The 24888-nt window shown below is 40.1% G+C and overlaps 1 protein-coding gene across 2 annotated transcripts in view; it reads left to right on the forward strand.

The window, feature by feature from the left end:
• ARHGAP10 (Rho GTPase activating protein 10) overlaps positions 1-24888 on the forward strand; it is a 308238-nt gene that overhangs the window by 95819 nt on the left and 187531 nt on the right. For both annotated transcript variants that reach the window (XM_008685462.2, XM_008685463.2), the window contains exons 4-7: positions 1085-1156; positions 9367-9468; positions 15500-15610; positions 17697-17801. In XM_008685462.2, the coding sequence (XP_008683684.1) occupies positions 1085-1156; positions 9367-9468; positions 15500-15610; positions 17697-17801 (390 nt within the window). The remainder of the gene's footprint in view (positions 1-1084; positions 1157-9366; positions 9469-15499; positions 15611-17696; positions 17802-24888) is intronic.

Genomic DNA, 24888 nt, shown 5'->3' on the forward strand with positions numbered 1-24888 from the left:
TTATTTGAGAGAGAACAAGAGAGCACGTGGGGAATGAGGGGCAGAGGGAGAGAGAGAAGCAGATTTCCCACTGAGCAGGGAGCCCAATGTGAGGCTCAGTCTTAGGACCCTGAGATCATGACCTGAGCCAAAGGCAGATGCTTAACTTGAGCCACCCAGGCACCCCAGAATCCTTTCCTTTTCTAAGTCACTTATTCTTTCTGTAATTTAAAGCTTGGATTTCTAGGGGCTTTTTTTTTTTTTTTTTAAGTAAAAAAAGGAATGGCACATTGTTGTAAAGTATTTTAAGTTTTCCTTCTCTATCTTGGATATTTGTGATCTCCTGGAAATACGTGGTGAGAAAACCACTACCCACTTGCATATTGTCAAATGCATTTTCCTTGGGTAATTGTTCCCTTTTGTTTGTATTTTCAGAATTGTTTGTTGTATATTCTCTCTTACAATGAAAACCAGTCAATATAAGAATGAGTGCGGTTGTGGTTGGAGTGTGTGTGTGGCTCCTATCAGGTTGACCTTCCCCTTCTGTAACTGTTTGCCAGCACGCCCAATATTTACTTTGTTGTGAGCTCCAGTGACTCTGCTTTGCTGATACACCTTAAATCCTCAGGAGGAATTTTCAGTAAGACTGAGTGTGTTTAAACTTGTAGCCACAAACTAGCCCTTTACATAATGTAGTCTGATAACTAATAAAGGAATGTAATTGACTTGTAAATTTCTGAGGGGGGGAGGGAAAAAAAATCTCAAACAGAAGTGTTCTGTTAATGAATGTGATAGACCCCTTTGTTGTTTAAAGACAACCCTCTTGCTATGTCCCTGAAGAAAGAGCTGTGTTGGGGCTGTGTTGCACATTTCCTTGGCACTTTGCCCCACCTCCTCTTCCCTGAAAATATTTATGGAGATCTAGCGTGTTAATAAATTTAGAAGTGATTTAATGGTTGCATTGGCAGGGCGAGATAAGGTAGTTAAAATATGTTGTTCATTTTATTTCTGGGTGGGGTGGAAGAGGGAAATGAAATACTTTTTTTTTTTTTTCCTTTTGGGGAACCTAACGCTGTGTTCTTTTGTTATCATTCTTGTTCTCTAGGCATTAAGTGTAACTGAAACCCTGATTAAGCCCTTGGAAAAATTCAGAAAAGAACAACTTGGAGCCGTGAAGGTTTGTGTCTCATTGGAGTGCACTTGTAAACGCAAGATGGCGGTGCCGCTGCTGCGTCCGCGTGCGCTTTATCTGCATTTGGCAGCTTTCAAGGAGATGCTGGAGTAAACCATCTGTTGTTTCATGTTCTCAGTGCGCTTTTTCCCCTTTGGGCGATATGAAATTGTAAACAAAACAAAAACACCTGGGCACGATCGTAAAACCTCTAGTCATCTCTGGCGACACCTTCCCATATCGAGTTTTGAAAACATGCTTAACCAAACCGCACGTTGACGCGGCGCAGAAGCGTCCTAGCTCTGTAGGGAGCGCAGTTACGTCCGCGTTTGCCTCCGTTTCAGGGAGGCGTGTAGCAGTCTGTGAGCGGTTAAGATGAGGAACCATTAGGAACGCTGCTACACCATGATGCCGTTGAAGCTCGGAAGAGAATATTGGGTTGTCGGGACGTGATTTCCTTCAATTGAACACAAATTTATTGAGCTTTCTGTTTGCCAGTGTTGTGAGGTGTCGGGGGTTCAGAGATGCACTCAAGGCTCTGGGAGTTCGCCAGGATTCCTGGGAATAATATGGTGACTTGACCCCAGGGAGCCTGGGATATATTTAAAAACTTCTAAAGGTTGTGAACGGAGCTTTGAAATTATCCGAGAGAAATAATTTCCACCAACCTTTCCTGAATCTTATGTATTCACTTGAGGGACAAAAAGTAACATTTGTGTGTTGACTGTTTTTGGCTTGGCCCAGAAGAGAACACCACCAACTTTAGGTAGAGAAGAGAGTTTTCATATTTGTATTTTCCTCTCCTCCATGGCTTGGGGATGTGATGCTTTTCCCCCCTTATCTTCCTAAACAAAATATTAAAATCCTTCTGTACAAATAAACATTTTGGCTTCAAGGGCTATAGCTATACAGTTGGGCCCAAAGAGTGCCAGCCTTTTAGTTGCTATTTATAGAATGAGTTCTCCTTCAAGTGACTTGTTAAAATATTAGACATTTCCTTTTGGCATAGTATTTTCCCATTTTTAATGAAGGGCTATGTTTTGAGAGAGGTTCGAGGGGGTACCCTCCAGGTCCTCTTTCTGGAATTGTTTGCTGAGCTGCATGAGGCTGACTGTGTCTTCTGGCTTTGCAGCAATTCACTGGAGGTCTGCTTGCGCACCTGTGACCTTGGGCAAGTAAATGGTTTTAGTTCCATATCTGTAAAATGAGAGATCTGGGAATCTGACTGCTCTACTCTGTAGTTTATGAATCTGTTTCAAAGCTTGAACATCTTGGTTCTTTCTTTTTTTTACCCTCATTGGCAGGTATGGAGTGCAAACAGTGTCCATTTCTTATTTTTCTTATTTTAATTGGTAGAGGGTGGTGGTGAATGAGGATATATTATGGAAATGGAAAATGAGTATGCCTTAATTAATATATTTTCTTTGTATTTGCCATCCACCCTACTGTTTGTTTGTTTTTTAAGTAGGCTCCATGCCCAACGTGGGGCTTGAACTCATGACCCTCCGAGACCATGCTCTACCAGCTGAGCCATCCAGGCAGCTCCCTACTGGAATTTTATAAATTTCTGACCTTGAATTTCCTATGGACAACTCCTCCCTCTGAAACTTTCCCCATTTCTGATGTTGTACTTGCTCAGAGTATATCCTATAAGCACCTTGCAGGATAGATGCCATATTAAAAGAAGAAGTGATTTTGGTAGTTTTAGTCTATGCCTTGAGTTTAGTGGCCAAATTCCATCCTGAAGTCTCAATTTTTTTTTAATTCCTTCATTGTTCTCCTGGCTTTAAGTTTACGAAGGATTTATCCCATGTTCTTGTTCTCTACAGAATGTGTATTGGCTGTCATATCATTGATAGGTTTCAAGGAGGCCGGTCCTTGTGGGTCACAGGGAGAAGCCTTTTTTTTGCTGACAGTTTTGTATGTTATAATGAAGAGTAGAGAAAGGTGATTTTCTAGGTGATATAGTGCGACATAAACACCTGTCTCTTTCATTAGATTGTTCAGTGTGTCAGAGAAAAGGCAGTGCTTTCCTTATTTTCTGCTAGCCTCCTACTCTGTCTCAATATATAAGGTATCTGGTAAATAACCTATTCTGATGATTCTAGAAGAACCTGGGGAGGGTTTGATCTGGTTACTTGATTTTCTACATCTCTGTTTCCTAAATATTTAATCGTGTTTTGACAAATGTATTATTGTTTCACTGGTTAATTGGGATACTTAAAAAATAACTTTATTCTCTTAGGTTAAAGGTCTTTTTTTTTTTTTTTTTTTTTTTAAAAAAAAAAAAAATTTTTTTTTTTCTAGGTTAAAGGTTTTTTTTTTTTTTTTTTTTTTTTTTAAACAGAATAAAGCTGTTTTTATGTGGGGGAATAAAACTAAAAAAGCCTTTAAAAGTTGACCAGAGCAGAATGCTTAAAATATCCTTGTCAGAATGTTCATCTTCTCTTTCTCTTCTTCCCCACCTGGTGTGTCCTGCTGTCTGCCTTTTCAACTAGAGCTCTTTTCGTTTCTTTTAGTCTTGTTTTCTCCAGTTTCTAGAATCCCAGTGATGTGTTTAAATTGTGGTTTTCATGTGATCCAAACTGCTGGGTGGTTTTTGCAAGTTGGATTTTTTAAAAGCCCCAAGGTATTCTTTTCTACAGTTTGCTTCTCTTTGGATTTGTTCTCCTTCTGTCCTATCTGTTTGGTTTGGGCTTATTCCTCTGTTCTTAGAGGTTCTGCTGATTTTCTTCCATGCTTACCAGCTTCTCCTGTTTGTTGGAAGAATTCCATTTCCCGTTGCAGGACACCGGTCCTTCTGTGCTGTGTCACATGAGGTGACTAGTCAGCATTCCCTTCAGGGCCTGGCTCAGCTTCTACTTCCTCTGCAGCTCTTTCCCCTTCCCTAGGGCTTGTCACTTCTTCCCAGCATCTGCATAACCCTTTATCCATAGCCACTGCCCATTAAATGTCAAAGTAGCCCCAGGAGACTAGTACAGGTACTGGACAACATAGGAGCCTAGTTGGTTGTGTAAAATCTCCAAGAAATATCCCAGCTTGCTTAGACTTACAGTGGGAGAATTTAAAATTGCTCTTTTAGATATTTGAACAATCCAGTAATGAGAATGTGGCTTCAAGCAAGGGGCAGCATGCAAATATCCAAGAGATGCAATTAAACTATATTGATAATAGAGCCTATTCAAATGCTTGTTTGGAAAGAGTCAATTACCATTTTATTCCATGGAATAAAAAATTTAACCCGAAGGGTTGAAAAGGATGTTCATTTCATATATTCTAATTTCCTCAGCCATTCACTGATCCTCACACCGAATGTCTTTTATATAATTCTAAAACTTTATCTAATGACTAAATATTTGATAAAAGTTGATTTCCCAAGATTCTGTAAAGACTGCAAAATATGGGTAAAAAGCAAATCTAAGTAATTTCTCAAATTATGTATGATAAAGCAGAAAAAATGTTGATTTATATTTCATTACATTTCTTTCATTTTAGTTATAAAACACTTCCCAGTGCCTGTCATAGGACAAGAGGCCCTGGGGTACAACTGTGAATTAAAACCTTCAAGAAATCAACAACTCTGGAGGGGAGATGTCAAATAAAAAAGCAATAAAAACACACCAAAAAGTGCTATAATTGGGGAAGGCATAGGTGCTCTGGAACGTGCCCTATGACCTTTGGAGTACCAGGCAAGTCTCTCAGGAAGACCTGATTCCTTCTTGTTTGAATCCCATTTCTGCCCCCTTTTAGCTAGCTGTGTGATTCAGGGCAAGTTACTTACAACCTCTAGCTGTCAATTTCCTGATCTTTAAAATGAGACGAATGACCCCTGCCTCAGAAGGTTTTTGTGAGGTTGACATGAACGTGATCGTCTATTTCCGGTGTCTAGAGTAGGGCCTGGTATACATAGTTGCAATTTATTTTATTATCCCATTTACGGCTTGTGCTGCATCCTCTTGCCAGACAAGAATCGGTCAGGTTTTTGTCCACTCTCTGCATGCGAGCTTCAGAGATAACATGCCACGGTGCTGTGGCTTGGGACCCTTCTGGCCAAGTAGTGCTAAGGCGATGGGTAGGGGACTCTGGAGCGACTGCACGGGACCCCAGGGTGCCCTTCAACTTTGTCGTTGTTGGTACCTCTGCAGCCAGGCTTCCTCCTTCTCTTGTCCTCTGATGGATGTCTCCTGGGTGTGGAGTCAGTTGCTAGATTCTGTGGGGAGAAAAGCTGAATTCTCATTTCTTTGGATAGGCTGACGGGACTTTACAGAAAGGGGGACAGTGGAGTTGGATCAGGCAAATGAAGTGTCATGTGGGATAGGTGACACTTAGTGCAGGAGTTAAGGGAGGGTGCTGTTTTTACACTCCTGAGTGGTGGTGGTGGGGTGCTTCCTGGAAGAGGTGGCATTTCACTAGGATGTGTAGGAGGTCGGTAGACCAGAGGAGGAGAATAGGGCTGGTAAAACTCTGGTTGGCTTGAATAGCAGGGTTGCATTTGGGAAGGTATCCTGCTGAGTATATTACCTGTGGATGAATCTCGTTTCTTGAATGTATGGTATTCCTCCCATCCGCTTATTTAAGGGAGGAAGAGTTGGAATCTCTAAGAAAGTATCTAGTTCTCCAGACTAGTCATGCCTGTTATTTAATGTTTATAGTTGTAAAATAAGCCTTTTCATTTTCTCATCCTAGGAAATTTGTAAAATAACCAAAACGTTTTAAAAAGATCATCCGGGAATTTTAAAAACTGCCCCCCCTTCATCTAAAACAAAACAAAAAAATTCTAGTACCCTAAAGAAGTGTGGACAATTCACAAGCTTTTGTGAGTTCTTTATATGTTCCTTATTCATTTTTCAATGGAAATATTAATATGTGATTTTAACAAAAAATTGCTTAAATCTTAAGAATGTTTTATGCATTAAGAATATTTGCTTCTTTCTTATATATTAATTGCCTCTTCTCCCTGCTTTGTTGCTGGCCTTTCAGCTTGTTTATTGTGGGGTGTTTTTTTTTTTTTTTTTTTTTTTTAAATATCTAGAAGTTCTTATGGCTTCTCCCGTTTCTTTTTTGCTCAAAAAGTATGCCTCTGTTCTGAGATCTGATGAAACTGTTCTTTTTTATGGCTTCATTTTTTACTTGTGACTCTTTCAATCCATCTGGAATTAATTTTGATATGAGATGTGGTTCTCCGTTTCCAAGTTCTTAACTAATTATATCAACGCCATTAACTGAATATTTTTTACCCAATATTTATGATAAAATCTTAAAATATATATATAAGTATATGTAATACATATATAATATATATATATATATTATATATATATATGTTTACTTCTAACATATTCAAAAGACCTGATTCCTTAAATTTTTTTTCTTAGGTTTCTGAATTTCTTTTACCATTAATACAGCAGACATCTTATTTGGTGTGCTTATTTGGTTAAACAATAGCTGTTCTTTACTTTTTTGAGGGGGAGGGGCATGGGTGGTTTTGTAACAGATTATAAACTGACTTTCAGTGAGTCATATTTAATCTGTAAACATAATTTTGCTTGGCTTACTCATGTGGAAATGTGGAAAAAAAACCCAAAACAAAAAAACCAAGCAACTATTGCCACCATTTAAAAATCTTTGGATTTTTCAGCTGTTCCAGAAAAGTCAGAGGACATGGTTTATATACTAGCCTATATTCCCACATGGTAAAAATCTGCTGGAGCCATGATATGGCCGCCTTCCCCTCTAGAATAGATATGGACTGATCTGGTTTTCCATTGCCCCACCCCTCCTTAGTGAGTTCTGTCTTGCTTCACTCATTGTACCTGGCTCAGACTTCCTTGAATTTGTACTGCTGTTTTATAAAAGAAATTTTCATTGTATTTAATTTGATCTGTCATATAACCTTTTGTCATAAGGTACTCTCTCTCTCTGTCTCCCTCTGTCTCTCTCTATATGTATATCTCACTCAACACACGTATACGTATGTCTACCCGGTATAGCAGTGTTGAAGAAAAAACGCTATTCTTTATCAGATGCTACTTGAACATAGTCCCTTTTAAAATTCACATGATTTCAGCACAAAGGCCATGTGAGCACCAAGAAACAATACCATTCTATAACGGCATTGAGAACAAATGCAAGAAGAAATAATTATTGAAGTCCTCAGGTTTAACAACAAAACCGCATTTGTATAATGCCATACCATGTGTGAACGAATGCGTTTCCACTCTGTTGGTGGGCGGAATGTTGTTTCTTGGCTGAATTCCTTCTTCACAAAGCCTTCGGTACCCCCGCTTTCTTTCATTCTCAACTTTACCCACGTGTTAACTTACAAACCCCACAACTGCTGAGTGTGCTGGGTGTTTTGACTGCTGATTTTAGCATCACCGCTTCCTTTGTCCCATTCTGTGATTCACATGAAATGAAATGAGTAAAAATATTTTCGGTATTCCTGGTCAAGATGAATCTGCAAGGACAGCGAATGTTTTTTACTAGCCGATCCCGCTTTGCAGTCCTCTCGTGGTGAAGCACTGGCAGGACTTCTCTTCCTGTTTTGTTTCAACCTGAGAAGTGGTTGCCCCGAGAGGGTTGTTATGCTGCTGCAGTCACGGTAGAAAGCGGCCCGGCCCAGGACCTGTCTTCTCACACCTAACCCAGTGTGCATTCCACCATATCAACTTTTTAAAATAGTGGAGATTTTGAAACGGTGGCCATCTGTTTGTTTTACGTTATTTATTTGTTAGTCACCAGAATAGCTGATGAAGAGTGTAGTAATAAAAAGCGGAAAAGATAGTGACCATCTATTAATGCCTTAAACTTTTTTTTTAATAGTTGTAAATTAAGAGCATAAAGAAAAAGTGCTTCTGTTTCAAAAAAAGTGTGACTTTTGTCACACGTAGGTGAACCACGAGATCATAGCACTTTAGGATTGGATCAAAGAATGAGCTATTTAAAAAAAAAAAAAAATCCCTGATCTTTTTAGTAAGAGAAGTTAGGTTCTGTGTTGTTACATTTTTCCCCCCCTAAGTTGTGCAGCTAGGTTGTAATTAAAGTTGGAATAGAAAATGGGAAGAAGTGTCTGTTCCGGAGCCTGACTGTCCTCCCTCAGTGTGGGAGGAGTTCGGGGTCTTTAGATGAGCCACAGGGGCTCTGTCCTAGGTCCCCACACAGCAGTTTGTAGTCCCTTGTTGTGAAAAAGTAATGATAAATGTGAAGAAGTAGACTTTTCATGCTTTTGTTCAGTTGAATTCTTTGCCTACACGGAAAAAGATCGTATCAGAAAAGATTATTTTTGCTTTAGAAAATAGAAGTTGGAAAATAGGGAAGAAAATGTTCCTTTCCCGGAGCCCTTGGAGAGTTAGGGAGAATTTGAAGTTAACGGAAACATTTTGACGGGATGAGGACACAGTGTGCTCTCATTGGTGCTCAGAAATGTTTATTAAAAACCCAGTTAAACTGGCAGGCAGTGTTAGGGGAGATAGTCTGTCTTCTCTGTATTTAACAATTAGTATACTTGTTTTCTCAAGAAGCTTCTATAGCAAAAGAAAAGTGAATGCTAGTTCTAGGCAATACCGGAGAAATGTTTGTAACGCTCAGCAAAGAGTCTCAGTGTGAGGATGTCGGTGTTCCTTTAGGCCCTGTTGACCTATTGATACATATTCTGAATGGTGTTATAGAAATCACTGGGAAGGTTTGGGAAAGGAGGTGACGTTTCTGATCAGAGGGTCTTATTGTTAAAGTCACACTGGACAATTAAGGAAAATCTTTCCCAAGTTGTTTTGTTTCCCCAATTGTGGTGATGATTATTTTTTTAATCTAGACCAAAATTTACTCAGTTTTAAAAGAATCCCATTTCTTTGCCAAAATCTGCACAAGTTTGCTGTTTTAAACCTGTGTTCTTCTTTTTATTATTTCTTTCAATGAGGGACAAGTGACATGGCATTACTTCTAAACACTATAATTATTGAAAAATACCATGCTCTGTAAAAAAGCCTATTAAAGGAAAAAGAGAAAAGATATGTGACTCTTCAGTCCTAACACTGTTTTGATGATTAAGAAAAGCTGTGGCCTGGGTACAGATAGATTTTTCAGATAACTTCATCACACTCGTTGGTACTTTATTTATTTTTAGATACTAATCTTATTTTGAGCTGTTCAGTAGATAAACTGTATATATGCATTTTCCCCCTGTTTAATCATAGTTGTCTGTGTTTTCTGACTTGTAGGAAGAAAAAAAGAAGTTTGACAAAGAGACAGAAAAGAACTATAGTCTAATTGATAAACATTTGAATTTATCAGCCAAAAAGAAAGACTCACATTTACAAGAGGTATTGTTTTTACTTTTCTGTTTGTTTCTAAAATTCAATAAGCAGTACATACCTTTTCTTTTTAAAATGTGCTTTTCTTTGGTAAACTTTTCATCTAGGATTAATTAGGGATGAAAAAAAATGAACACATCGGCATGAATTAAGAAAAGGATTCTTGTGGAACAAGGCACAAAATAATGAATATGTCTTACAGTGATTAATTCAGTATAGATTCATAGTATTAACATTTTTAGTTCTGAGTATATTTTCACAGGAACAATTTTATCCGGCATTACTGAAGAACAGATCTATTATTTTCAGGAATAGATTCATTAATCGGCTTTTAAGATTTTTTGAAGAAACACATTGAATTTGATAAGCTCATCTACCATTTGCTTGTGTGTGAAGGCAGCATTAATCTTATTTAACGCTGAAGATTCAGAAGGTTTAGCTTCATTGGAAGGAGAGCATCTTGTTTTACTTGTGTTAATAGACTCTTTTTTTTTTTTTTTTTTGGAGGGAGCTGTGAGTTAAGGAGAAAGGAATTTATATCTTATCTCTCATTTTGTCTGTCTTTCTCTTTTGTAAATTCCCTGGCACTTGTGTTTTCTCACTCACACACTTGAGTGGAAACTCAATGGTTTGCAATTTGGAACATATGTTTTCATTAAAAATAATGCTGTTTTGCAGCTGTTGGGATCTTGACTCATCCCACAAAAGTGTGATATTTTTCTCATTTGTTTATTTTTAAACACAGAAGGAATCTAGGCATAATATACCACTATAATATATACTTATTGAAGTATCATCAAAATGACACTAACAACATTGGCTCCAGTATATTTAAATGCTAGGTATATGGGTGCACACCTTTTATGTATGGGAGGTTGTTTTGACATTCCCCTCATGTCCCATTTACTTTCTCCTCTTTAATAACTTTGACATTTGGAAGGCGTTTGACAGTTTATAAAAGAGAAGGGAGAGGCACCTGGGTGGCTCAGTTGGTTAAGCGTCTGCCTTTGGCTCAGGGCATGATCCCGGGGTCCTGAGATTGAGCCCCATGTCAGGCTCTCTGCTCAGCAGGGAGTCTGCTTCTCCCTCTCTCTCCCCTCTGCCCCTCCCCCACACTCATGTACACACTCTCTCCCTCACACTCTCTCTCAAATAAATAATCTTTAAAAGAAAAATAAAAGGAAGGGAGCTTTTATACCACTTAATCCTCACTATAATAACGGAGGTAGGTAGGGCTCCTTTTTCTCCTTAAGGGTTCCATATTATGTAGAAAACCATACAGTTGTTACATACACTCCGTCATCTCCTCCCCTCTCTCCATTTTGAAATGACAGCTGTTGTTTTATTGGCTCTCCTTATGCCAGCAGCTTTCTACCTGCCTTCTCCCCTTCTCTGTCTTTTTGGGTATTCTGAAGGGATTTTTCATGCTGCAAGTAATTTCCATCTTTACTTCACTCTCTGATTATGTATCTCGTTCGAGCTGTTGCTCAGGCAAAATCTTTATGGCCATCCTTGGCCCTTCCTCTGCTACGCCGCACCTAGTTTGTCAGCATATGTCTTCCTTAGCTTCGGAGTATTCTCAGGCTATGGCCACCTCTGACTCCTACCACCAGCACCTTGGCCCATGCCGCCGGCATCTCTCACGCGGATTCCTGTAAAGGCCTCTTACTTGGTCTCCCTGCTTCCACCAATGTCCCTACGGTTTATATTCTATACAGCAAGCAGAGTGAGCCTTTATGTTGCTTCTCTTCCCCAGATCCTCCCTAATAACTGTCTCCAGAGGCCCAGGGCCCACCCTCCTGTCCTCATACCCACGTGGGCTTCAGGCTCCATGCTTAGGGCCTTTGCTTTGATTGTCCTCACTTCCTAGTACATTTCCAGCCCAGACCCACATGACTTACTCCTCCACATATTCTCAAATACTCTCCACTCGGAGTCCCCCTTACTAGAGAAGTCCCCGACCATCTTATTGAAAGTACCCCCTTATGCTGCTTTGGTTTTTTTCATACTCTTACTCACATGTGATGTACTGTATACTGTATATTTGGTTGTCACATGACTCCTTGCACTGGCATGTAAGCTCCTTGAAGACAACAACACTGCTTTTTTCAGTACTCTATCCTTTGCACCTAAAACACTGCTAGTCAGGGAGTAGGCACTTAATAAATACTTAATGAACAAGTGTGAAGGTGTTTGCACAGTGAGCTGGGGCTTTGTTAATTTCATCATTCCCAAAGATAATTAAACTCCAGATCAGAAATTTGAAGAGACCCTCGAGATGAATTTTAGTTTCATTTAAATTGTATATTCTGTCTTATCTTGCTCTTTGCTCTTTACAAACATACACACTCCCACTTGAAACAGCTTTCTATTGCAAGTGTGAAGGTCTTAAAAGGGGGGATGCTCTTTAAAAGGAAAAGGTTAGGTTTGGATCTTCATTGATTTTGGCACTGGCTCATGTGTTGCTAACCTGCAGTGAACTGAGTTGAGGTACTAGAGAGGTTTATAAATGTTGCTGAGAGTGGTACTGAACAAAGGCTTAGAAACTTGTATCATTCTTTCTCCTTGTTTCAGATGAACGTTAACAGGAGACAGTTGTTGCAGAGAGCAGGCTGGCTATTTGGTAATGACCTGTAGCTCTCCATTTACTGGGCACAATGGCTTCTACTTCCAGCCACATCCCTAAATTCTTTTTTTTTTTTTTTTAAAGATTTTATTTATTTATTTGACAGAGAGAGACAGCCAGCGAGAGAGGGAACACAAGCAGGGGGAGTGGGAGAGGAAGAAGCAGGCTCCCAGCAGAAGAGCCTGACGTGGGGCTCGATCCCAGAATGTCGGGACCACGCCCTGAGCCGAAGGCAGACGCTTAACGACTGCGCCACCCAGGCGCCCCAACACGTCCCTAAATTCTAATTAATATTTGCACTAGAACAAGTATCAGATATTTGAGAAAAATCTATTTCTGTTAATTTTTGAAGTATATTTTTGTTTGAGTAGTCAAATGATTACATTTCAGTACATATGACTAGAGAAGTAGATCTTTTGAATAACTTTGAGATTGGTCAATTCTCATGATACATATTTTGAACAGGAGTGGCCAGAAGTTAGATGATGATCAAATAGAAATTTGTTTAAAAAGTCACTTTTTCTTGGTACGGTAAAAAGTACAGTTTGAATGTGTGTTTTCCCACACCATCTAGCAGTTAACTCAGTCTCACAGTCTGCCTGGAGACCGCATCAGCCCCAACAGGTTAAGGGCTCCGTCGCACAAGACTGTCCGTTCTTCAGATGCCAGTTGCAAATCAAGGTTACTACCTGTGCTTCTGACCTACTGGCTATAAATTAGATGTTCCCATGTCCCCCTCCTCCAGTCTGATTCATTTGCTAAGAGTGGCTCACCGAATTGAGCTAAAACACTTACTTATATTTACTAATTCATCATAAAGACTAATATAAAAGATAGAGATGAATAGTCACACAGGGTGGGGTCTGGAAGGGTCCCAAGCACAGAAACTTCTGTCCGCATGGAGCTGGGGTGTGTCACTCTCCAGGCACTCACATGTGTCCAGCCACGTGGACGTTCCAGAGTTTTTACAGACTTTCCTCTGTAGTGCCCCTCCCTCCACCCATTGCCAGAGGTCAGTGGACAGGACTGAAAGGTCCAGCCCTCCTATCACTTTGTCCTTCTGGCCCCACCCTAAGTCACCTCAATAGCATAAACTCAGGTGGGCTCCAGAGGGGCTCTTTATGTAGATGGAAAAGGTACTCACCACACTCAGGACTTTCCGAGGGGTTCAGAAGTTTTGTGCTTTATTCCTCGCGTAGCACATTCACATTGTTGCGTAACCACCACTGGATTCCGTATCAGAACTCTTTTCATCCCCAAACACTGAAACTGTATCCGTTGAAAACTACTTCCCCAGCTGTCTACCCCCCGCTCCTGATAACCGCCCTTCTGTTTTCTGTCTCTGAATTTGTTCTAGGTACCTTATACAAGTGGAATCCTACAGTATTTGTCCTTTTGTGACTTGCTTATTCCATTTAGCATAATAGCTTCATCCATGTTATAGCATGTGTCTGAATTTCCTTCCTTTCTGAGGCTGTATAATGTTACCATTATCTATATATGTATATATCACATTTTGTTTATCCATTTACCTGTCAGTGGGCACTTTGGTTCCTGCTGCCTTTTAGCTATTGTAAATAATGCGGCTGTGAACATGGTTACGTAAATCTTTTTGAGTCCCTGTTTTCGGTTTTTAGGAGTATATACCCAGAAATGGAATTACTGTATCATGTGATAATTCTGCTTTTAAATTTTTTGGAGAACCACAATGCTGTTTTTTCCTAGCAGCTGCATCAGTTTACATTCCCACCAACAGTGCACAGGGTTCCAATTTCTTCACATCCTCAGCAACGTTTGTTTTCTGTTTTTTTAAAATTTTATTTTAATAAAATTTTTTTGATAGGTGTGAGGTGGTGTCTTTTATTTCCATAACGATTAGTGATTTTGAGCATTGTTCCAGGTGCTTATTGCCATTTATATATCTTCTTTGGAGAAATGTCTGGATAAATACTTATAAAAGTAAAGTTGGCCAAATTAGGAAATATATGATTGATACCTTGTAAGAATGGTTTCTAGGATGACAGCTCTTGCTCTGCTGTTCCGCCATGCAACCCTGCTTCTCCCCCAGTTCCCTTCTAGTTAGACAAGATAAGCTAGAACCTTTTCCCCCCCTTGGAACAGTCTCCTGACCATCTGGTGCCTGTTTACTCCCAGACGATGACACATTTTGAGGGCCTAACAGCATGATTACCTATAGATGGGCTTCACGCCCTGGCCTACCTTTTGAGAATCAGGTTCTTTTCTTTTTTCTTTAACTGAAGTATAGTTGACACACAGTGTTACGTTACTTTCCGGTACAGCGCAGTGATTTGACGACCCTGTGCGTTATGCTGTGCTCCCCGCAGGTGTAGTGGCTCCCATCTGTCACCATACAATGCTGTTACAGTGCTGTTGACTATATTCCCTAGGCTGACTTTTCATCCCCGTGACTTATTTATTCCATAACCAGAAGCCTATACCTCCTCTCCCCGTCACACATTTTGCCCATCCCACCACACCCTCCCCTCTGGCAACCATCAGTTCTCTGTTTTAATGGGTCTGTTTTTGCTTTTTTGTTTTTTTTAGATGCTACATATAGGTGAAATCTTGTGGTATTTGCCTTTTTCTGTCTGACTTCACTGAGCATAACAGCCTCTAAGTCCATCCACATTGTTGCCAGTGACCCCCCCATTGTTGCCAATGACCCCCCCCATCTCATTCTTTTTATGGCCAAGTAATATTCCATTGTATGCATCTGTACCACATCTTTATCCATTCATCTCTCAGTGGACACTTGGGCTGATTCCTGTCTTGGCTATTGTAAATAAGGCTGCAGTAAACATAGGGGTGTTTCTTATTTCCTTTGGGTTAATACCCAGAAGTGGAATTACTGGATCATATGGTGTTTGAGATGGTACTCTTGCTGCCACTTCCTCACCTGCTGCCTTCAGTCGTGAGTCCCGAGGTGACTAGATTTCCCAGGCCAACTGCATTCTTAGAGGATTTGTCAACAGAAATAATGCTTATGTGATTTTGATTGTATGTGTATGGTTCAGCCTTGGGTGTCAATTGGGGTAGGGGTGAGTTTTTCATGAAGAGCTCTACTGTTTGATGTTCAGTCATGGGGGTCAGTCTCATCACAAAGTGCAGGGGTTGGCATACTTTTTCTGCAGAGTCAGGTGATAAAAATTATGTTTTTATGTTTTTGTAGACAGGAAGGTCCCTGTTGCAACTGCTCATTTGGCTGCTGCAGCAGGAAAGTGGCCACGGAAGATACATCAACCAGTAGCCGTGACTATGTTCCAGTACAACTTTATGTAGAAAAACGGGCTGGGGGCCATATTTGTCATGGGGTTTGTAGCGTTGCCAACCTCTGGTCAAGAGTTTCACTCCTCACCATCTCAGATTTAACCAGCCTCTATTGCTTTCACATAGGCAGATATCCAAGTGGAGCAGAACCGGCAGCACTTTTATGAACTGTCTCTGGAATATGTATGCAAGCTTCAGGAGATCCAGGAAAGAAAGAAGTTTGAGTTTGTGGAACCTGTAAGTATCGTAGAAGGTGGTTCTGCTATTAGATTTTTGTGGTATAATAGAAGTGTTTCTTCCTGGATTGAATTTACCATTGCTGGGGGCCATTGTGCATACATGAAGCACAAGGATCATAAATTATAAAGGATGGACACATCACCATGAAGTCAAGGAATCACCTACAAATCAGTGGTTCTCAGCCTTATTGGCATAGCAACATGTAGGGAATATTATTTCTCAAGGACTCGGCAATTTCTGCCACCCTATTGTAGGCCCACCTTTTAAAGAAGAGCCCTGTGAGAGAAATGTTAGGATGGGAGAGACCGTGCTGGTGTCAATGGATAATCTTCACTCTGCTTGAGTTTGTTCTGAAGCAAGTACACCAATCCAAATTTTGGTACTTTGAACAATTATTGATTGATGATAAATTATTTCTAACACAACTTAATGCTTATGGCAACTGAAGAACCAGCATGTGGAGCACTTGAAACTATTTTGTGAGTTACTCTGGCCATTCTTCAGACCTGTTTACAGACATGCGATTTGTGTTTGTGCTTCTATTAGATGTATTCTAATAGCTTCAGTTCTTTATATATATATATGCATATAAGTTCTTATATGCATATAAGTTCTTTATATATATGCATATATATAATGTATATGGACACATATGAATGTATGTAAAGGGTAATTCATACTGTGGGTTTTAGTGAAAAAAACCAAGAAACACTGGAATTCACGATTCTCAAGATTAACTTTAATGTAGGTGTTTTTGCATGTGATTTTTAAAAAAAGCAGCTTTACTGAGATAGAATTTACATCCCCCATACAGTTATCCATTCTATGTGTGATTTTGAGAAACAAAAAAATAACCAAGTAATGATTAATTTAAAATTGGCATTCATGGAAGCAGTGGTCTAGTTAGAGTAATAGAATTAACTTTATTTGTTGAAGATATTATTTATTTATTTGAGAGAGACAGTGATAGCAACGGAGATAGGAGAGAGAGCACTAAGCGAGGAGGAAAGGGAGAAGCAGGCTCCCCACCGAGCAAGGAGCCCTGTGTGGGGCTTGATCCCAGAACTCTGGGATCATGACCTGAGCAGAATGCAGATGCTTCACCGACCGAGCCACCCAGGCACCCCTAGAATTAACCTAATTTAAGCAATTAGAGAAAAATTCATCTCCATAAAGCTTTCTTTTATGTGAAATACTAATAATGACCTGGATTTATTGAGCATTTACAGTGCTCATTGTTCAAGTCATCGTTGTTATACTTCACCGTGCTCATGTTTATTCTACACACTCCATAGGAGGTATTTTTACGATCCCACTAAGCACACAAGGAAATAGAAGTACGGAAAGTTTCAGTAATTTGTCCAAGGTCTCATAACATAGCTGAAGTTGGGGATTGACCCCTGCTGGCCACTTGACATTAGAGTCCCAGATTCCTAACCATTGTGCTGTGTGACATTATGAAGAAAATGAATTTCAGGATTTCCCTAATTCCTACCCCAAATCACTTTTACTCACTTTAAATTCACTCACATGTTGGGCAGAAGCGGGTGCCCTTTAATCAAGAGGGGCAGGTGAGGGTAGGTCAGAACTCAGAGCTTAATTACCACCTGTCTCTACCCGTCTTTGCCGCAGTCACCGAAGGTCCATAGACACAAGAGAGGTTGCACTGCACTGGACGCCATTGGAGAGAGCCTTTAGCTCTTCGATCCTGTGATTTCACTTTCAATATAGATTCTATTGACCCATGGTGATAAGATTTCAATTATAAATGAATATAGAGATTCTCTCGACTAAAAAGAACAGATGAGTGATGTAGAACTGCATTTCTCCATTACACTATACTCTCAAAGCTATCTCAAGGCTCTGATATTTAAGGAAAAATCACAAACCTTTCATTTTGTAAAAGGACAAATTAGTAACTAGTATGTAGTTAGATTTAGTTGAATACAGTGACTTCTTTTAATTATTTTGCTGCAGTAGAATCACAGTGGGATGGGGGGCAATATGTGGCTGTTTTTATTCTTTTTTCCCCCCACACTGAGTTTTTGTTTGTGCTAATGTCATCTTTTTCCCTTTGTCTTAGATGCTGTCATTTTTTCAGGGAATGTTTACTTTCTATCATCAGGGCCATGAACTTGCCAAAGACTTCAATCACTACAAAATGGAACTTCAGATCAACATTCAGAATGTAAGGAAGTAAAAGCTTTCTGATATAAGAGGATGCTTGAGATGTGTATTTTCCTTTTGTTATATGAAAAGCCTTAAACTGAGACCAGGCTGAGCGCTTGATGTTGAGAAACTGAGGCTACGTTGCCACCTTCTGGTCAGTTCTCAGTGTAACAAACTGCTCTTCAATTAGACGAGGCTCAGGAGGAATTCTGCCACCTGGCGGCTCTTTTTTTTTTTAAGATAAGGAATTTGTTTTAAGAATGTATTTTTCTTGTCTTACTTTCAGAAGTCACTAGGTATATGTTTTGAATCAGGAGTCCCAGAATTTATCTTTATTATTTTTTCCTGTTTTATTGAGATGTAATTGACATACAGTACTGTATAAGTTTCAGTCGTATAGCATATTGATTTGACATACATATAGCAAAATGATTACCACAATAAGTTTAGTTGATGTCTATCACTTCATATAGTTACAGATTTTTTTTTTTTTTTGTGATGGGAACTTTTAGGATCTATTCTCTTAATAACTTTTAAAATATGTCCTACAGCAGTGTTAACTGTCATCATATTGCCCTTTGTAGGGATAGTTGCAAGGACAAACTTTGTTACCTAACTTTCAGTCTTTCTTGTAGGGAACACACAAAAGAACACTCTACTTTAGGTGTAATGATCTCAATTTCTATTACCTGTGTATCTTACTTGATTTTTAATTGCAGCTAGGCTTATGGCTCAAGAGGGATTTCTTCCCTGTGTTTATGCATATTCGCTAATGTATTGAATTCACAGTTACGGTTGGTCTATATTATTTTCCTGGAAAATGTATGCTTTCAAAGAGGTCTTGGATAAAGAGATTTAGGAGAGCTTTATCAAACAGTGGGACGTAGATGACTTTGATCAGAAGGTGCTGGGTGTTTTTCCTCTCAACACTTACGTTGACTTTGGAAGTGTCCTCATTGAAATTGTTTTCAGGTTATGTTTAATATAATTTTCGGCCTCATTAGAAAAAAAGTGAGTGAGTTTTGGGACAAGCGCATTCTAGCTCATACTGAAAGACGTATGAGGGATGGGACTCTGTGCTGTTTGCTGCCTGGCTTTGAATTTGATATCATCATAGAGATTGAGGAGGAATGGTTTTTGTGTAGATTTTGTTCCTAAGTTTTTCATATAGTTCCCTACATTTGGGAATGAGATAACGAAATCTCTCCCCCCCCCCCTCTTTTTGTAGTTCAGGTGTATTTGTAGATTATTTGAATGTCGAGCTGGGTTAAATAACTAAAAAGTAACCACCCCCACTCATGCCCCCCACTATCAGTGACCATAATGTAACAGAATTCTAAACAATATCAAAGCACGTATGTATGTGTTGATTAGTTCTAATTTTAAAACTCTCTCTGTGGGTAGTAGAATAGTCTAACGCTGCTGCGATTTTTCAGAATACGTTTGCAGACAGCAGAACACAGGTTGGTAAAAAGAACACTATGTAGTTAGGTTAGAAGATTAATTATACTCTTGATTTTTTCCTCTACCAACTGGCTATATAACTTGTGGAAATTTACTTCTTCTGTCTGGATGTCATCTGTCAAGTGCAGGGCTGGCCTGGATGAGAACCTTCAGGCAGAACTGGTTCCATAATTTGTGGGGCCAGTGTAGAACGGGACGGCAGGGCCCTTACTTAAAAATGAAGAATTTCAAGACTGTGACAGCAGAGCATTAAATCAAGCACGTGACCTTCTGAGCCCAAGGTCCTATGTGGTTGCACAGGCTATGTGCCCACAGAGCTGGCTGTGCCTTGGTGTCTGGGGTGAGGGCTGGGGAACGTCTGCATCTCCCAGAAGCTCCCATGAAACTATCCCTGCACAGCGTGCTTGTGGGTGGAAGTACTTTTGTAACACGCCTGTGTGCTAAAAGGGATGTAATTGCCTTTTATACGCCAAAGTGATTTTGAGAGATTAAATATTTCAGTGTAAATGAGCAATGCTCTGTCCAAAGCATTAAAAGCAAAACCTAAAAACAAGCTATCCCTTAAAATGGTTCACAAAATAACTTGGTTAATATCCTTACTACGTTCAGACGTCAACTTACACATTTGGTAACAACAGTCATTTCCCATAGAGAAATGGGCAAAGAATGGTTGGCTGGAAAATTTTTCTGTATCCTCTGGAACACAAGGATTGTCATCAGTGAATTGCCCTAAAGCCTCTTTTCTCCATATTCATCTCTTCGTTTTGTTCTGTTCCTCAAGCTGCTCCTGCAGCTCCTTCACCCAGAGCCCCTTCTTTCCTCCTCACCTGCAGTGTGGAGAACACCTGATCGAGGTGTCTTTGCTGTTTGGGTTTGCTCTTAGCTAATGCTTTTCCCTTCAGAAAGGCCAGCACCTTTGAAACACATGCCGCTCATTCTGTGGTACCTGCTGCAGCCGAATGTTGCTGTACTTTGCTCCTTTCTTGGCCATTTCTCTCATTCCCTGATGATGCCAGCTTTTCACGTAATAAAGGGAAAATGCTGGTAATATAAAACTACAAATTACAGAAATCCCAGTTATGTGTCCTTTTTTTATGCGATGTTTCCTTATGTATTTAAGGAAATAGACCCACATATTAAAACGTTAACTGTCTGTGCACTACAATGCTGTGGATAATTTTGGTCAGCTTTTTAAAATATTCGTAGTAAAAAAAATCCAGCAAGATCATTTTATAATCAGTAAAAGGCAAAAGTGACTTAAAAATGAAAACAACCTATTTTTCCCCATCTGGTTTCACCTTTTCTGTTGTAAAAAGGGTAACACCTCTTTTGTTTTTTTGAAAGCAATTTATTCTTCACCCACTTTCCATAATCCGGAGTAATACATGGAAAGCAAAACAGAGCAAGATGGCTTTAGAAAATAGATTTTCAAGAAAAATATAAATTGCCTCGAAATTGAAGGATATTTTTAAAAAACTAAATTTAAACTTTTGTTCTTTATCCCCAGAGGAATGTGGGGAAAGAGAAACTAGAATAGAATTCTTCCTAGAAGGAAATGTAATGTGAGAAATCTTAGAATTCATGAAGAATCCCCAGAAGATCCTAAGAATAGTTAAGATTTTAAGAATATGCCCAAAATTTTTGTTACAGCGTTGTGAGAAAAGTAGAACACTGAAACAATAAACTATGTTTTTTAAAGAAAAGGGATTGGAAGTGATTGTGTAAAAATATGAAAGTGCTTATTTTTGAGGGATCGTTTTATGGTCACTTTTAATTGCTTTTAAAACTTTTTTTTATGCCCCCAAGACAGGTCTGTTTGTGCCCCTTCCCTCTTTCTGTTTTATAATGTGGATTAGTTTTTATATTCTGAAAAAAATTTTAAAAACATACTTTCTCTTCCTGTCAAGTTTAAAACAATAAACTGTTAGTTATTGAAGATTTTTCTTTATCCTTTGACGGGGAATAACTGTGACTTTTGGTAATAGTAGTCGTAGTAGTAATGTCATTTACATTTATTTTATTATCACGTACCAGCTATTACCCGAGTGCTTTATTTGGACTATGCACATTTCGTCTTCGTAGAAGTCCTGTGGTGTAGATTTCGTTATTCCTATTTTACAGATGAGGACAATGAGGACAGGAACTTTCTGCTGTCCTGCTGCTTTCAGGTCAGGGCCAGCATTGGAATTTGGGCAGACTCACTCCAAGGGACCTTGGTGGTTGGTTTCAGATTCTGTGCTGGGATATAAGTGGGTCACTCATGGTGTGTCTGGGGTCCGCAAATATAGGAGCTGGGGAACGTCTTAATATGGCCATCTGCTTGCCCAGACCTTAGCAGCTTGGGGGTAACACGGGAGTCCCTTTAATTGTAGGAACTCAGATTTAGGACCTGATGGTAAATCTCTGTCACCTCCACCTCTCACCACTTCTAAACCATATTTCCCTCATCCCCATGGAAAGTGTTTTATATGGGATTTGGACTCTTATCACCTGTTCACCTGGGGTCTGTTGACTGCCATTCCTTTTTCTGCCACCTCGCTCTGCATGGCGCACTTGAGGGCAGTATGGGGATGGCAGTGAGGGTGTGTGTGTGTGTGTGTGTGTGTGTGTGTGTGTGTAGGGCCTTCCCCCTTTCCTGTTATTTTGCAAGGTTACTAAAGCAGGGCTGCATGGGGCCCCCGCTCATGTTTTACAGCTATTTCATGAAACCTTTTTCATATTTTTAATTATACTTTGCCTTCCTTTCCTCTCTGAATGAGGTCATGGGGCCCGGATGGGAAACTTAAAATGGCTATCTGTACTTGGAATCAGCCTTTTCCCTCTGCCTTTAAAGCTTTGTTTCTGGGTATAACACTGTGAAAAGCTCTTTCTCTTGCTCATCTCCTTTTTTTCCTTAACATGGGAGTGAACCTGTGCTAAGCCTGACCCACCAGGTTTGTAGACTGAATTCCAGCTTAGTCCCCAGATTGAAGCCTCCCCCCAAATAGGTGAGGTGGTAATGTATTTAATTTATACGGCATAACTGAAGACTGCTTTATTTGGAAATTTATTTAGGAAGGCATGCAAGGAAAGGAATTTCCTTTTCCTTTTTACTGACAGTGGATAGTTCCAGACTATCTCAGAGGTTATTTGGAGGATTAACGCACCAAAAAGTGTTTTCAGTAGTGGCAGCCACGGTGTCAACACTCTAGTGGTCACGTACTGTAGCCTTTCCAGTCTAACATGATTGTCATGTGATGATATCTTAATATATATACACCTGGAATTTAGAATTGGAGATTGCTAGGCTCTAGCCATTCTATTATTTATGTTCAAATTTTAAAAAAGTGTAATTTTCATTTCTATTCATAATTTACCTTAAATGGTAAAATCCTTCCCCTCCCTTCCCAGTGCAGAGTCCTAGCATCTGAGGAAGTAGGACAGTGACGGTAGGTGGTACTCCATGGAGGGGTCTGCAGCAGGAAAAGTGGGGGTGATGGTGGGGGGGAGGGTATAGAGGCAGCCTGCAGAAGAGGTGGCTGGAGTATTTGGGAGATCAGTTACATTGAGCAGATGTGTTAATTGAACAAATAAGTAAATAGATTGAGAATAATGGGAGATAGATTTCTCACTCTCTGAAAAGAAATATACAAAATTGGGGAGGATGGGGTGCCTGGGTGGCTTGGTTGGTTAGGCTACCGACTCTTGATTTCGGCTCAGGTCATGATCTCAGGGTCATTAGATCAGACCTTTGTCGGGCTCCCCGCTGAGCAGGGAGTCTGCTTGAGAGTCTTGCTCTTCCTCTGCCCCACCTCCCGCTTACATGTGTTCGTGCACATGCGCGAGCTCTCTCTCTCTCTCTCTCTAACATAAATCAATCTTCAAAACTGGGAAGGGATAGGCTAGAAAGAAACGAAGTATTGGATTGGGATTATATTTACTGGTATGAACATATGAGTTTTTGAATATAGAGAGGCATAGAAGTGTATGTGTGTTAAAACACATACATATGTGTACATGTATACACATCCGTGTAGTTTTTCTTTCTGCCAAGAACACCCAGGAGCAGTGACATCCCTTCAACTGTGACACACTGTGCCCAGATTTTGGTTTCTATTTTTTTTTTTTTAAAGATTTTATTTATTTATTTGACAGAGAGAGAGACAGCCAGCGAGAGAGGGAACACAAGCAGGGGGAGCGGGAGAGGAAGAAGCAGGCTCATAGTGGAGGAGCCTGATGTGGGGCTCGATCCCATAACGCCGGGATCACGCCCTGAGCCGAAGGCAGACGCTTAACCGCTGTGCCACCCAGGAGCCCCATAGCTTTTGGTTTCTTAATACTTCACTAAGGACAAGGGCTTCTGTAGGGGAAATCGTTGATTCTAGGACTCAGAGAAAGTATAAGATGAACCCAGGACTCCTTTTGGGACAAGAAAGTAAGGGATTACTCAATAGAGGGGGCACGTCAAAAGATACAAGATTCAGCTAGAAGGGGTCCCTGCTGGTCCAATCCCAGGACAATTTGAGCATTAATATGACTAATGAGAGTGTTGGGTGCAACGCATGAGATTAACAGGAATATGTGTGTGTGTGCAGGTGTGTGCTCCTGGGTGTGTATGCCGGCATCTGTACACACACGGCATGCACATATCTGTGTGTGTGTGTGTGTGTGTGTGTGTGCAGGCATAGCTCGCTCTATTGTGCTCTGTTTTTTTTAAGCTTCACAGATACTGTGTTTTTTACAAATTGAAGGTTTATGGCAATCTGTGTCACACGAGTCTGTTGGTGTTATTTTTACAGTAGCAGTTGCTTACCTCTGTGTCTCTGTCTCACAGTTTGGTAATTCTCATGATATTTCAAGCTTTTTCATTATTGTTACATTTGTGATCACGATCCATGATCTTTGATGTTTCTGTCATAATTGTTTTGGAGTGCCACAAACTAGGCCCATATACGATAGTGAACGTAATCGATGAGTGTTGTGTGTGTTCTGACCGCTCTACTGACCAGCTGGCCTGCATCCCCATCTTTCTCCCTCTGCTCAGGCCTCCCTATTCTCTGAGACACAACAATACTGAGATCGGCCAGTGACTAACCCTATAATGGCTTCAAGTGTTCAAGTGAACGGAAGAGTCACACTTTAAATCAAAAGCTAGAAATGATTAAACTTAGAGAGGAAGACATGTCGAAAGCCCAGACAGGCTGAAACCTAGGCCTTTTGCACCAAACAGTTAGCAAAGATGTGAGTACAAAGGAAAAGTTATTGAAGGAGATGAAAATTGCTACTCCAGTGAACACACGAGTGCTAGGGAAGGGAAACAGTCCTATTGCTGATACGGAGAGAGTCTGAGTGGTCTGGTTAGAAGATCAAACCAGCCACAACATTCCCTTTAGGCCAACGTCCAACCCAGAGCAAAACCCTAATCTTCCTCAGTCCTATGAAGGCTGAGAGAGGTGAGGAAGCTGCAGAAGAAAAGTCAGAAGCTGGCAGAAGTTGGTTCATGGGTTTTAAGGAAGAAGCCGTCTCCATAACAGAAGAGTGAGAGGTAAAGCAGCAAGTGCTGATGGAGAAGCTGCAGCAAGTGGTCCAGAAAGTCCAGCTTCATTCATGAAGGCGGCCTCACTACACAGCAGATTTTCAATGTAGATAATGTCTGGCTTCAA

This window comes from Ursus maritimus, unplaced genomic scaffold, assembly GCF_017311325.1.
Source record: "Ursus maritimus isolate PB19 unplaced genomic scaffold, ASM1731132v1 scaffold_11, whole genome shotgun sequence".
NCBI lineage: Eukaryota > Metazoa > Chordata > Mammalia > Carnivora > Ursidae > Ursus > Ursus maritimus.